This window comes from Dama dama, chromosome 15 (genome assembly GCF_033118175.1).
Source record: "Dama dama isolate Ldn47 chromosome 15, ASM3311817v1, whole genome shotgun sequence".
In the NCBI taxonomy this organism is placed as follows: domain Eukaryota; kingdom Metazoa; phylum Chordata; class Mammalia; order Artiodactyla; family Cervidae; genus Dama; species Dama dama.
In genome coordinates this window covers 73,972,390-73,985,039 of record NC_083695.1, presented here as the reverse complement: position 1 = coordinate 73,985,039, position 12,650 = coordinate 73,972,390, and the positions used below count along the sequence as shown (strand labels likewise).

General features: G+C 41.3%; 1 protein-coding gene across 5 annotated transcripts in view; it reads left to right on the top strand.

The window, feature by feature from the left end:
* SORCS1 (sortilin related VPS10 domain containing receptor 1) overlaps nucleotides 1–12,650 on the top strand; it is a 581,948-nt gene that overhangs the window by 201,466 nt on the left and 367,832 nt on the right. For all 5 annotated transcript variants that reach the window (XM_061162594.1, XM_061162593.1, XM_061162595.1 and 2 more), the window contains exon 2: nucleotides 11,586–11,653. In XM_061162594.1, coding sequence (XP_061018577.1) covers nucleotides 11,586–11,653 — 68 coding nt within the window. The remainder of the gene's footprint in view (nucleotides 1–11,585; nucleotides 11,654–12,650) is intronic.

Here is a 12,650-nt window from a genome sequence, read left to right as displayed (position 1 = left end):
TGGCTTCCTCAGGCTCACAGTGTGTTATCAGCAGAGCTCAGACTTAAGTCTGTATCTTCTGTTTCATACCCAGGACTGCTGAAATGGAAAACTCGGTTGAAAAGATTTAATGAGCATCTAGTGTGGAATCTAGTAGGTCTTCCCTGGTGGCTCAGATGAGGAACCTCCCCAAAATGTGGGAGACACGGGTTCGACCCCTGGGTCAGGAAGATCCCCTGGAGAAGGAAATGGTAACCCACTCCAGTATTCTTGCCTGGAGAATTCCATGGACAGAGGAGCTTGGCAGGCTACAGTCCATGGTGTCACAAAGAGCTGGACACGACTGAGCAACTAACAGTATGGAATTCTACTTAAAGTTGGATTTACAGTGGAGTTAAGGAAGCTTAAGATTCACAGCCTTCATAGGCATGGGCTCCTGTGAGTGTTGGCAGTTTGAGGGAGTTGTAGACTGTTGCAGGTGGAGAGGGGAAGTTAGGTTGAAATCAGAAGTCATTCCTATTTCCTCATTTTCTGCCAAACTGCCTAAAGGTATCTTAGAATAAAAATATGCAAATCTTTAACACACTGGTAATTTGTTGTCATCTAATTTGTCATTCTAATAAATATTGACTGTTAATTCTCATTTTATTAACAATTCTGTATTACTTTTTTAAAGTGAGGCCCCGTCAAGTTATATGACTTTCATCCTCAGAAGACCTGGGTCTATGCTTGGTCCTACCAATTTGTGTTACCCCTTCCAACTCTCCTGGCTCAGAACTGTCCCAATCCAGTCCTTCCTCTTGGACTCAGGAACCCCTGCTTCACACCCCAAATTAGCATATGGTTTGTTAAGACTCTTCTTTACTCTCAGAAACTGCTTATTTAAAAACTGGTTCTTCTAAAAGTGTAACCTACTGCATTTGTCAAATGAGGTTGAAATTAGATCTTTCCAGTCCCTTCCTTCCAATTTTGTCCTAAGTTTCTTTTCAAAGAGTGGCAAAATGCTATTTTTTTATAACCACCCACCGGCCATCTAGATGCCATTGTAGAGGATTAGAATTAGAATCTTGTAGAAGTATTTTGAGTCTATGAGTAAATGACAAAGAGCATATAAAAATCTCTTAATTTCTATAGGATTTTTCCTCCAACAGAAACCTTGATTATTTATTAAGGTATTTGGGTTGGGATTTCAAGATGTTATATGACTTTCACTTTTAAGTCAGCTTTTTTAAAGCTCTGAATTTCCTTTTCGGCAAATTGTGTCTCACCACGCATTAGCACTCAGATAAGGCAAATAAAAAATCTGCTCCTAGAGATGTCAGTGGTTATTGTTTATTTACCTCTCTTCATTTCTGGTCCACTTTAAGACTTTCCCGTAGTAAAAGAAAACATTTGAGCTTAGCTTGTTTGAACTACCTCTCATGTTCCAGTGTGTTATTCTTGTTGCCTTGGTTAGTTGCACTGGATATTAAATGAGAAAATTAAAAAAAAAAAAAAAGGAGAGCTTACTTTTTCTTTTCATTTTTATTCTATTATCTTACTGAAATTCATATTCTGATGCTTGGATCACCATAATATGCATATCTGTTTATTAGCTTTCTGTGTGTTGTCATAACCTTGAAAAGTGATATTTAAAATAAAAAAGAAATGAGTTCACCTCTTCAGACCCATGAATAACTGTATAAAACCGAAGACAGAGAAGTGGAAAGGGAAAGTCTTGCTTTGTTTCTTTCTTTCAAAGCTAAATATAAGGAAACATGAACAGAAGGGCCCCTCATTTTTAACACGCTGTTTGCTGTTTAATGGTGCGTTCACCTTACATGTGGGTTCTCACATAGGAAGAGTCTGAATATTTAGATAGCATCTCTACTTCAGACAGTGATTTGAGAGCTTGCAGATCTACCTTTCTCAGATCAGCACCTCAGAGAAGCTGAAAAGGAATATCTCCATATTCACATTCCCCCTCTTTCCCTCCTTCTCCAACTCAGGTTTGTACCCCTTTTACTTCAGTATATGGAAGGTCTCTTCTCTTTCATTTTCTGGATTTCCAGAGGGAAGATACTGCACTTTTTTTTTTTTTTTTTAATTTGTTTTGAAATTCCGAATTAACAGTTCTCTGCATTATGTGTGTTTCTATGCAAAGTTCCAGGTGACCTAATTTGAATAGAGACTAACTCAGGGGAGAATGGTTTGGATATCATCTCCATTCCCTTCTAAGCCCTAAGAGGAGAATGAGGAGAACATGGTATATAGTTTGTTTCTTTATGAAACAGTGGGCTTGCAGAGGACGTTTCCAGTAGATTGCATTCCAGACCACCCACTAAGCTGCCAGCTTCTCTCCACCTATGCTCTGGCTTCATTTGCTTTCATGTCTTGAGACTTTGGCTTTAGGTTTCTGTTTCTTTTTAATATTTCTATTTTACTATCATTTTAATATTTTCTATTTCCCTATATAGTGAGACTTTGCCTTGAATATGCATTTCCTCATATTTTGTGCAATCATTTTATCTCAGTACTCTTCCAGGATGACATTGGTGCTGACATCTGGCTCTTCTTGAAAAAATACATCATTTAATTTAGCATCTCCCTACTTCCTCTGCTATAATGCAGAAGATTAAAATGGAGTATCATTTTGGGCAGAGTAATTTAAATAAAGGAAGGAGTGTATAGAATGGCCAACATTATCTACTAGATATGGATCTATGTTTGGAAAATTATCTTCTTTTTTATTATTATTCAAAGAAGAGGAGAAGGAGAAGAAGAGAAAAAAAGTATAAGAATGGCATATCATCAATCAGTCTGTTGGTTTGTTATGGTTTGTTTGGTTTGGTTTGGTTTGGTTTGGTCTATTTTGGTTTGGTGTTGTAAGATAAATAGATTTTGAAGGGAGTGCTTTTTTTTTTTTTTTTTTTAATTGATAGCATCCCCCGCTTTGGGAAACATGAAAGCAAGTTGATGATCAAAGTTTCTGTTTTCAAGATTTGCATTCAAAAGCAACTTAGGTCTGGTGGGTTTAAAGATCTTCTATTTGTTTGTGAAATATAATGACCTGGCTCTAAGCTTATTACTAACAGGAGAAACCTTGACTTTCTGCAGATAGGGGGCAAGAGATACGAGTTGCCTCCAATGTTGTTCAGCTGCTAAATCTTATCTGACTCTCTGTGACCCCGTGAACTGCAGCATGCCAAGCTTCTCTGTCCCCCACTAACTCCCTGAGTTTGCTCAAACTCGTGTCCATCGAGTCAGTGATGCCATCCAACCATCTCATCCTCAGCCGCCCCCTTCTCCTCCTGCCCTCAATATTTCCCAGCATCAGGGTCTTTCCCAATGAGTTGGCTCTTCATATTAGGTGGCCAAAGTATTGGAGCTTCAGCTTCAGCATCAGTCCTCCAATGAGATTTACAGTTTTTCTCACATGCAAACTGCTGAGACAATGGCCCACAGCTCCTGGACCAGCCTTATTAGCTGCAAATGACCTCTACTGGGAAACAGACTCAGAGGAAGGACACATAGCAAATTTTCCATGAAACCACTTTCCATGAAACCTTTTCTATATTACAGTTTGCCCCGTGTCTACTGTTGATTAAGTTATCTGCATGCCCTCTTTGTGTCTACATCTCATCTTATCTTTTAAGTTCCCCAGGGAGGGATCTGGTAACTTGACTCAGACCACTTTAGTGCCATGTAGAAGATATCATATGAATAAACATTACACTAAATGTTGTGCAGGCTTCTATGAAACTGGAAGGTCTCTTGGGGATTAAGAACTTTCCAGAGGCAAAAGTCTACTAACAGCTTTTAGCTGACCCTGCACCCCACATTCATCTCACTCTTTCTACTGGTTTTTCATTTCAAATTATGTTTGTGTTTGCTGGATTACTTCCGACTGATGACTTCAAGTGTACCTGTGTGGTTGTGTGTGTCTGTGTGCATCATACCAACCTTTGAACTTCCCTCTGGGGCTTCTTAATCTAGGTTATTAGCAGTTATTGATTTCTTTGCCCTTTGATAGCGCAAATGGAACACAAGTATACATTTACATAAATCTTCTGCAAATGTTGATATTATAAAACAGTCTGTTGAAATTTGCAGTGAGATGTGTGCACATTCACGGTCAGGAACACCTAATCTGGGAACAGCCAAATTCTATTGTGAGGTCAGTAGAAGGATCAGCTCCTCAACAAAGGATTTCCAGGGTTCAACAATTTTTTAAAAAATTAAAAAATGACAAAAATGCCATTGATCTGAGATGAGTAAAAGGTAAAACTCATGTTTGTCCATTATAAGGGAAAAACATCCTAGGGATTTTTGGCAGAAGGCAGAACAAGAGAGAAGTTTGTGTTGAGCACCATGACCTCTAACAGATAACAGGACTTCAGTACTATTGAATTGAAGGTAAAGTGAGGATCCTCAGTGGTTCTGTCTTGCCACTAGGATCAATCATATGCATATTAAGCAATATGCCATAGGGAGAGGTAAGCACAGTGATTAAGAATCTAATGTGAGTTAAACTTGTCCCCCACTTACTAGCTGAGTAATTTAAGTTACTTAGCCTCTGCATGCCTCACTTTTCTCATCAGAAAAAAGCAAATCATATAATTAGCTGAAATGCCCTTAATAATAGAATTTGTCTGGCACAAGAAGTAGGAAACCAAGAAATGCTAGATGTTATTCATAATATCAATTGCTTACATTTGCGTAGGACTTTTAACATTTGCAGTTTTCCCACTTTCTACTGTGTTTACTTCCTATAACTCTACAAAAAAAAAATAACATTATCTCCTATTTCTTATGATATTTATTTAAATAAGAGAAGTCAGTTCAGCATTTAAGGGCTTTCTTCAAGGTCAAGCAGTGGCTGATATACTAGTTGTAGTGGCCACTCCCCACCTTTTCTTTGCTGGCAGAGCCCACCTTGCTTTCTCTGGTTTTACTGCACGTACTCTGGGCATGTGGCTGAATTCTGGACACAGAAACTGCAGAGATTTTGCTGTTAGGGTTTTGGGGAAAGTGTTTCCTTTATAAGTTAAAACAAAGCAAGCACATATACACTGGAGACTCTTTTTTCTTTGCTGGAAGTAACTGTGTCTGCACATGATGCAGAGAAGTGTCAGGGCCTCCTTGCAAACACAAGGGCAGGTAGCACCCAGTGCTGACACTGTCAGAGAGGAAATATATGTATCACTTGCGTCCTTGATGACATTGTTAGACTAACTTAGTCTTGGAACCCCATGAACCCTGGACCACTTGTTGCATGATATAATATGTCCATATCAGTTGAGTCATTTCTAGTACCCTGTTTCTTACACTAAAGGTATACTAACAGAATATGGTGGCTAAACCAAGAATCAAAATCTGGTCTTCTTCTGATTCCTAGGCCTTTGTTCTTTTCAGCAATGCACACTGCCATCCTGATATTAAGGCCAGTTGCAACAGAGCCGAATGTATCTCCCTGTTCTGATATTTGTGTGTCCCTGCCCATAATTTAAGCTTGAGCTAAGCCTGGGGACCTGCTCTCTTTCTCTTGAAGTGTGAGCTTTCTCCTCTCCAGGCCCCTGCCCTCATGCTCCCTTCCCTTAGAATATCATCCACATAGCCCCTTGACTCCATTAAAATCACACATGTCCTTCTGGATCTAGCCTGAATGCCTGCTTTATAAGATGCTGTTCTTGATGATACTTTTCTTTCTTGCTCTCTAAAAGATATGCACGTTTTTCTCCTGCTGCATACCTTTTCCTTCCTTATTTTTAACCATCTTTGTACAGCTCAGCCTCTCTACTAGACTGTGAGTTTCCAGAAATTGAGTCTCATTCCCTCATTGAGTCTTCATAGCACACACTTTTTATCCCTGCTTCTTAAGAAGGCATAATAAATGTTTATTGAATTAAATATGTGGAATTTTACAGCTGAAAGTTCTTTCTTCTGAACAAAGCTCCCATTTTCTGGAAATTATAGAAAGTTCTTATCCTTAGATTCATGATCCCCGTAGGATTCAGGAGATCAGGGGAATCGTTAATGGTATATTCATTGTTTTATGCTCATAGCTTTTATTAAATCAGATTCTTAAAGAATTCATGGCTCCTTAAAAGAATGAGAACCTCTGTTTAAGTCAGAAAGTTGAATAAAGGCTTTCTGAGCCAAACACACACTCCAGAGCGTGCATGTTTTAAGGAAACCACTGTTGTGAGTTTTCTTCCTTTCCCTAAAATTGTAGTACAAGGAAAACAACCAAAAACAAAACAACTTTTGGTCTATTGAATATCCCTCTTACATTTTATCCAACTGTGCTATCCCCATGAAAGATTATTCCACATCTCTTTGGGACCCTGATTATTCTGTCCCCGTATTCACTTCCATACACATCTTTAAAAACATCCAGCCTACTGTCTCTGGCAGGGTGGAGCAGGGTGGGGCAGGGAGCAGAGAGGGGTTATGTGAGACTGGGTAATGAGGGGACATCAGGGCCTACACGAGGCTGGTTAAGGAAGAATGCAGGTAACCAGCTTCAGCCCCTGAACCAGCCTGCCAACATTGCCCAAGTGGTTTTGCCAGTGCTCATTCAGAAGTGAATGAAGCTTCCTTCAGGAGAGCAGGGTGACGAGCTCTGACAAGACTGAGTTCTTATGGAGTCTCCTCGTGCTTTCCAAGGGCAGAATCCTGAATCACTAATGACTAAGAACATTACACAAGAAAATGTCTTATTTTATAGACTAGGACCCCTGTTGCCCTCTTCATTATTCAGGATTTAGAACTATAGACCTTCAGGAATGAAAAGACGTTAGGATCCTGTATTCTCAGTGCTCACTATCGAGAAGCCCAGGGCACGGTTTTGTGTTTCCCTTATGATTAGATTCCACCTCCACTGTTAGACACAGAGCAAGGGGAAAAAAAAAGATTAAAAATCATTCATAACTGAAAAATGAGGAGACATGTCTTACTTAGAAATTCTAAGATTTCCCTGAGATGAGGGAGGGATGCGGTGAAGGTCAGTGGCCAGGCCAGGTGTCCTAGTGGGACTCAGATCTCCCTAAGTGTCCACTGGTTCTCACAGCATGCATGCCTGCTGTCACTTCAGTCGTGTCTGACTCTTGCGACGCCATGGACTATAGCCCACCAGACTACTCTGTCCATGGGATTCTCCAAGTAAAAATACTGAGGTGGGTTGCCATGCCCTTCTCCAGGGCATATTCCTGACCCGGGGATCGAACCTGGATCTCCTGCATTGGCAGGCAGGTTCTTTACCATTAGTGCCCCCTGGGAAGCCTAAGAGCTACCCTAAATTCATAGTTTAAGAAGAATAGAAAGCTTACTAAACGCCTTCAGGAAAGCTTCTTAGTCCACTGCTGCTACCAACTGGGTTGCTACTCATAAGCAAAGTAATTAGGAGAGGCCACTTCTGGGGGAAAATGCATATTCCTTCAAAGGAGGTGAAGCAATGGAAACCACATTGACCCCCTCCCCACCTTCCATCCTCCTTCCTCTGGGGTACTTGCTTTAAGTTAGCTAAGGGTCAAACACTATATTCTTTCTTTAGGAAAATAAATGGAGAATTCCTATGCTACTAGTTAGGAAGTGTAGAGTAAATATTGGTTTATTTCAGTCTAGTAATCAATTGATAGGCATTTTTAAATGTTGAATCAGGTATCTGGGAAGGTGTTTTAGGGATTCCTTAAATGTTTAGAGTTTCATTTCTAAATTACATTTTTATGTTAAAAGGAAAAAAATAAAAAACCTGCTGTCACATTTGAATGTGTCACCTAGTCTAAATACTTAGCATAATGGAAACTTCTCGTGTGTTAGCTCAGCCTGCAGCCTGCCATGTTAATTTGCTGTAATCCAGACCTGGACACAAGGCTTGCTCTGCCATTCTGATACTGATTTTTTATATTTTACACTAAAATGACTGTTAGTCATCCACGTGTAGACTTTCCTCCATATCCACAGATTCATCATCCCTGAATTCAGTTATCCTCTGATCAAAAACATTGGGAGAAAAATCCAGAATTTTAAAAAGCAGGGCTTCCCTGATAGCTCAGTTGGTAAAGAATCTGCCTGCAATGCAGGAGACCCTGGTTCGATTCCTGGGTTGGGAAGATCCACTGGAGAAGGGATAGGCTACCCACTCCAGTATCCTTGGACTTTCCTTGTGGCTCAGTTGGTAAAGAATCCGCCTGCAAATGCGGGAGACCTGGGTTTGATCCCTGGGTTGGGAAATTCCCCTGGAGAAAGGAAAGGCTACCCACTCCAGTATTCTGGCCTAGAGAGTTCCATTGACTGTATAGGCCATGGGGTCACAAAGAGTCAGACATGACTGAGCAACTTTCACTTTCACTGAATTTGCAACATGGTCATGACTATTTACATAGCATTTACATTGTATTAGACATAATATAATTATAATCTAGAGATGATTTAAAGTATATGAGAGTGTTCATAGGTTATGTGCGAATACGCTGCCTTTTTGTATAATGCACTTGCATATTTGGCTCAGTGCTGGGGAGGAAGCCACAGAAAAACCTCCACCCCCTTGAAGACCCCCATTTATCCCTGCCCAGAGCCTGGCACAGTTTCTAGTGCCTTCTCATTCTCCAGGGAATGAGTGATTTGAAAACAGCAGCTTGGTGAATGGGCTTCAGCATCCTCTTTATAAGTATGGAGAAAATGAAGTTCCACCTTCCCCCCACCAGGAGTTTTATCAGTAATGGATAGAGCAGGAAGGAGCCTCAGCAAAAGAACAGCCCAGATGACTGTGGTACCAGCAGCTCCTAGACTGTAATCCTCGGACAGGCCACTCTGCAAAGTCCCAGAAGTAACTGGGCACTGAGGTCCTGGGGCAATGTATGTATAGGCTGTCTGGCCATAGATATTTAGATCAAGCTATTAAAGAAAGTATTCTAAGATTTAAAGAGGAACCTAAAAAAGATATTACCATATGGTCACCACTTATTGCTTTGAATCAGGGCTGTTTTGGTACTGTATCATAACAAGATCCTGCAGGGGGCGGGGGTGGAAACTAGCTACTCATAGATATTCCATTTTGTGTGATATTACGGGAAAAACCCAAACTTTTTGGTCAAACCCAATATTTGTCAAATCAGCCTTGATCTCATTGACTGGAATTTATACTTAAATGCTATACACTGGAACTTGGAATTAAATCTTTACATTAATATCATTTACCAAATGAATAAAAGTTAATGACCTTTTATATATGTATTTTAAGTACATATGTTTTACTTGATTAATAGGTTTCAGTGTTTTTTGTTTTGTTTGAAAAATACACAGAAATGATAGACAATAAACCAGAATAGATGGATGATTGTGTTAACCTGTTTTACTCATCTAATGGTGGTAGTTTTGGCTGTGGCCCTTTAACAGCTGCTAATTCTATAAAACAGTGTTGGTAATTAACCAGAACAGGAAAACAAACAACAACAAATCAATCTTATATAATGACATATCACCATCCAAGAGTAAGGTGGTGAATAATGCACATAGATAGAAAAGGGGAAAAATAGAGGGGAAAAGAGATTTCAAATAATCGATTGAAAACATAACTAAAGGTTAGCAGTTCTCCTTTCTTGCTTTCATTCTGAAAACGAAAGATTAGATTGATTCAAGCAGATATGCTTTGAAATGCCATAAAGAACGCCTCATCTGGTGCAGTATTGACAAGCTGCCTGAGTGTATCACTGGCGTTTTCATTTTACTAGCCCAGCAAGAAGAATCAGGGAGTGGATTTTTACCTCCCTGCCCGCCTGCCTGTGAATTGCTTAAACAACTTCTGCGTGCGCGTGTGAGCAGCTCTACACTACTACATGCTGGGTTAAAAAGGTTCCTTCTCTGGGGCTCCAGTGGCTTCCCTCATCAGATGGATGGGAAATGCAGTTTGTGGCCGGCTGAACTTCATTATTCAGTTTACTGCCATCTTGTATCAAGAGAGCAACTACCGAGAAACGCTTTATGCCCACACCCCCATTTTCTTGGTGGGGGATTTATAGGTCTGTTCGGCAAAATCATACCGAGGTAGAGCAACGACATCTCTCTGTGTCTTCAAACAAACAGCCACCCCGCTGTCACTGATCAGCATTCCTGGGATGGCGGTGATTGAAATTTAGCACTTAGAGCAACTTAATTGGCACACGGATCTGTTAAGCATATGCCCCCACCGCAGGCCTGCCATCTGACATGCCCATAGGGCACCCAGCGCCTCGCACATGCTCACGTTTTGCTAAGAAAGTCAGTTTTGAACAGATCCTTGAAGGAAGTCTGCGCAGTGGTTAAAGAGAGGGGTGGCCTTGGAGCTCAGGTCCTCAGATTTGTGCCTGTTTTGGGGTGACTGTGGTCCTTCATCCCCTTGAAGTTGGAACAAACCTAAGGCATGGAATTCCAGTTCTCTTGCTGTGAAAGAAGTGATCAGAATCCACTCGCCGGCGCCTTTATCTTCAGTAAAGCAAGCCTTGTGCTAGCAGAGTAGAACCATGAAGGATTCAGCAGCTCCTTGGCAGCTTGCTGGCTTGGAATTCAAGGTTAGGCCATTCTGTGCTCACTGTGGCTACAACTGATCCCTTGGCCTTCAGAGGAAATCCAAAAAATCAAAGTCAACATTTTTATGCTGAGTTGGAAACAGCAGGACTGGGCCGAATGTTCTAAGTTATGACTATCAAGAGAGAAATACGAACCTTAACAGCAAACAAGGCAGAGCTGTTAGGCTCTTTTCATTATGTAAGGAGAGCAAATAAGGGCTGAGACCATCCATGGTTAGAAACACACTGCTCTGGTGAATCTTCCCCAGTGTCATGGCACTCCTATGCTTCACTTAACCAGGAGGAGCTAGGTCAGGGCTGCAGGCAAGAAAGGCAGCTGCTTTCTGATGCTGCCATGATGGGCATGAGTTCTGGTGGGTCCTAGGCCACCAGGCCTTATCTGTATTTATGTTCTTTTCTGGCGTCAGGCAAAATTCTGGGCTCCTAGTAAATGCTTCACAGGTGTTGAATTCTGAAAGAATGAGCTAAATAATTTGAGTTCCTCTGAGTGAGGCTGAAGAAAAGCAACAAGTTAAAATTATAGGAAGATTTGCCGAGAAGCAAATGAAGCTTAAGTTTCAGTGTTAATTGCATAGGCCCTTTCCCAGGATGTGCAGATTGGAACTCGTGACTTTGTATTTTGTTTCTTATAAAGAGCTCCCTAAATTCTCTAAGCTCTAGGGCCCGGGGTCCAGTTTTAGCTGTTTAAGCGAAGGCTCTGGCAAGTGAAGTCACTCAGTTGTGTCCGACTCTTTGCAACTCCATAGACTATACAGTCCATGGAATTCTCTAGGCCAGAATACTGGAGTGGGTACCCTTTCCCTTCTCCAGGGGATCTTCCCAACTCAGGGATTGAACCCAGGTCTTCCGCATTGCAGGAGGATTCTTTACCAGCTGAGCCACAAGGGAAGCCCAGGCCCTGGTAAACCCTTCCCCAATCAGTGTAACTGGATGCTGCAACAATTCATTCAATTATGTTAAGCAACCGTTAAAGGAATTCTAAGCCCTCCCTTGGGCCATTTCAGTTCTATGAAACTGTAATTGTTTGAAACTAACCGTGATGTCTTCTTTTGCCTTCAGGTGATTCTCATTTTGACAAAGCTGTATGACTATAACCTGGGGAGCATCACGGAGAGCTCGCTTTGGAGGTAAGGAAATGGAGCTAATAGTTACTGTGTTATTTAAGCATGATGCCCTCGGCCAGGCTGCTCCCTCCTCACCCCTGTTTCCTAGTGAGAAGGTTTCTGGTTATATATACCCTTTGTTCTCTCTCTGCTCTCTGTTTTCCTTAACCACGGGTAGGGTTTTTTGGTTTTTGTTTTTTAACCAGGAAGCCCGGATCCTTTTTTTTTTTTTTTCATTTATTTTTATTAGTTGGAGGCTAATTACTTTACAGTATTGTAGTGGTTTTTGCCATTAATTGACATGAATCAGCCATGGATTTACATGTGTTCCCCATCCTGAACCCCCTCCCGACTCCCTCCCCATCCCATCCCTCTGGGTCATCCCAGTGCACCAGCCCCGAGCACTTGTCTCATGCATCCAACCTGGGCTGGTGATCTGTTTCACACTTGGTAGTATACATGCTTCGATGCTGTTCTCTCAGATCATCCCACCCTCGCCTTCTCCCTTAGAGTCCAAAAGTCTGTTCTATACATCTGTGTCTCTTTTTCTGTCTTGCATATAGGGTAATTGTTACCATCTTTCTAAATTCCATACATATGTGTTAGTATACTGTATTGGTGTTTATCTTTCTGGCTTACTTCAAAAAGAAAGAATCCGCCCGGCGGATGTCAACCTGAGATTCTGGATGGTTGACATCCGCTGGGCGGATCCTTTCTTTTTATAGACCTCTTCTTTTGGTCACAGATCTTTTTGCTAAAGTGTTCATTAGCTTGTCTTTATGGATGTTGGTTCCCATGGTTCTCACCGAGAACCACGTGAGCTTATTGGGGTGGAAACGAAAGAAGAAGGATGTCTTTGCAGAGGGGATTGGTGTAACTCAAGGTCTGAAGAACCCAGGCAGGCTCCCAGGGTGACACATTCACAGCTGCTTTTGTGTGATTCTGCGGCACAGAGGTGTGTACACACACATGCACGCGTTTATTTCTGGGATCCACACTACTGGGCCATATGTATAGAGTG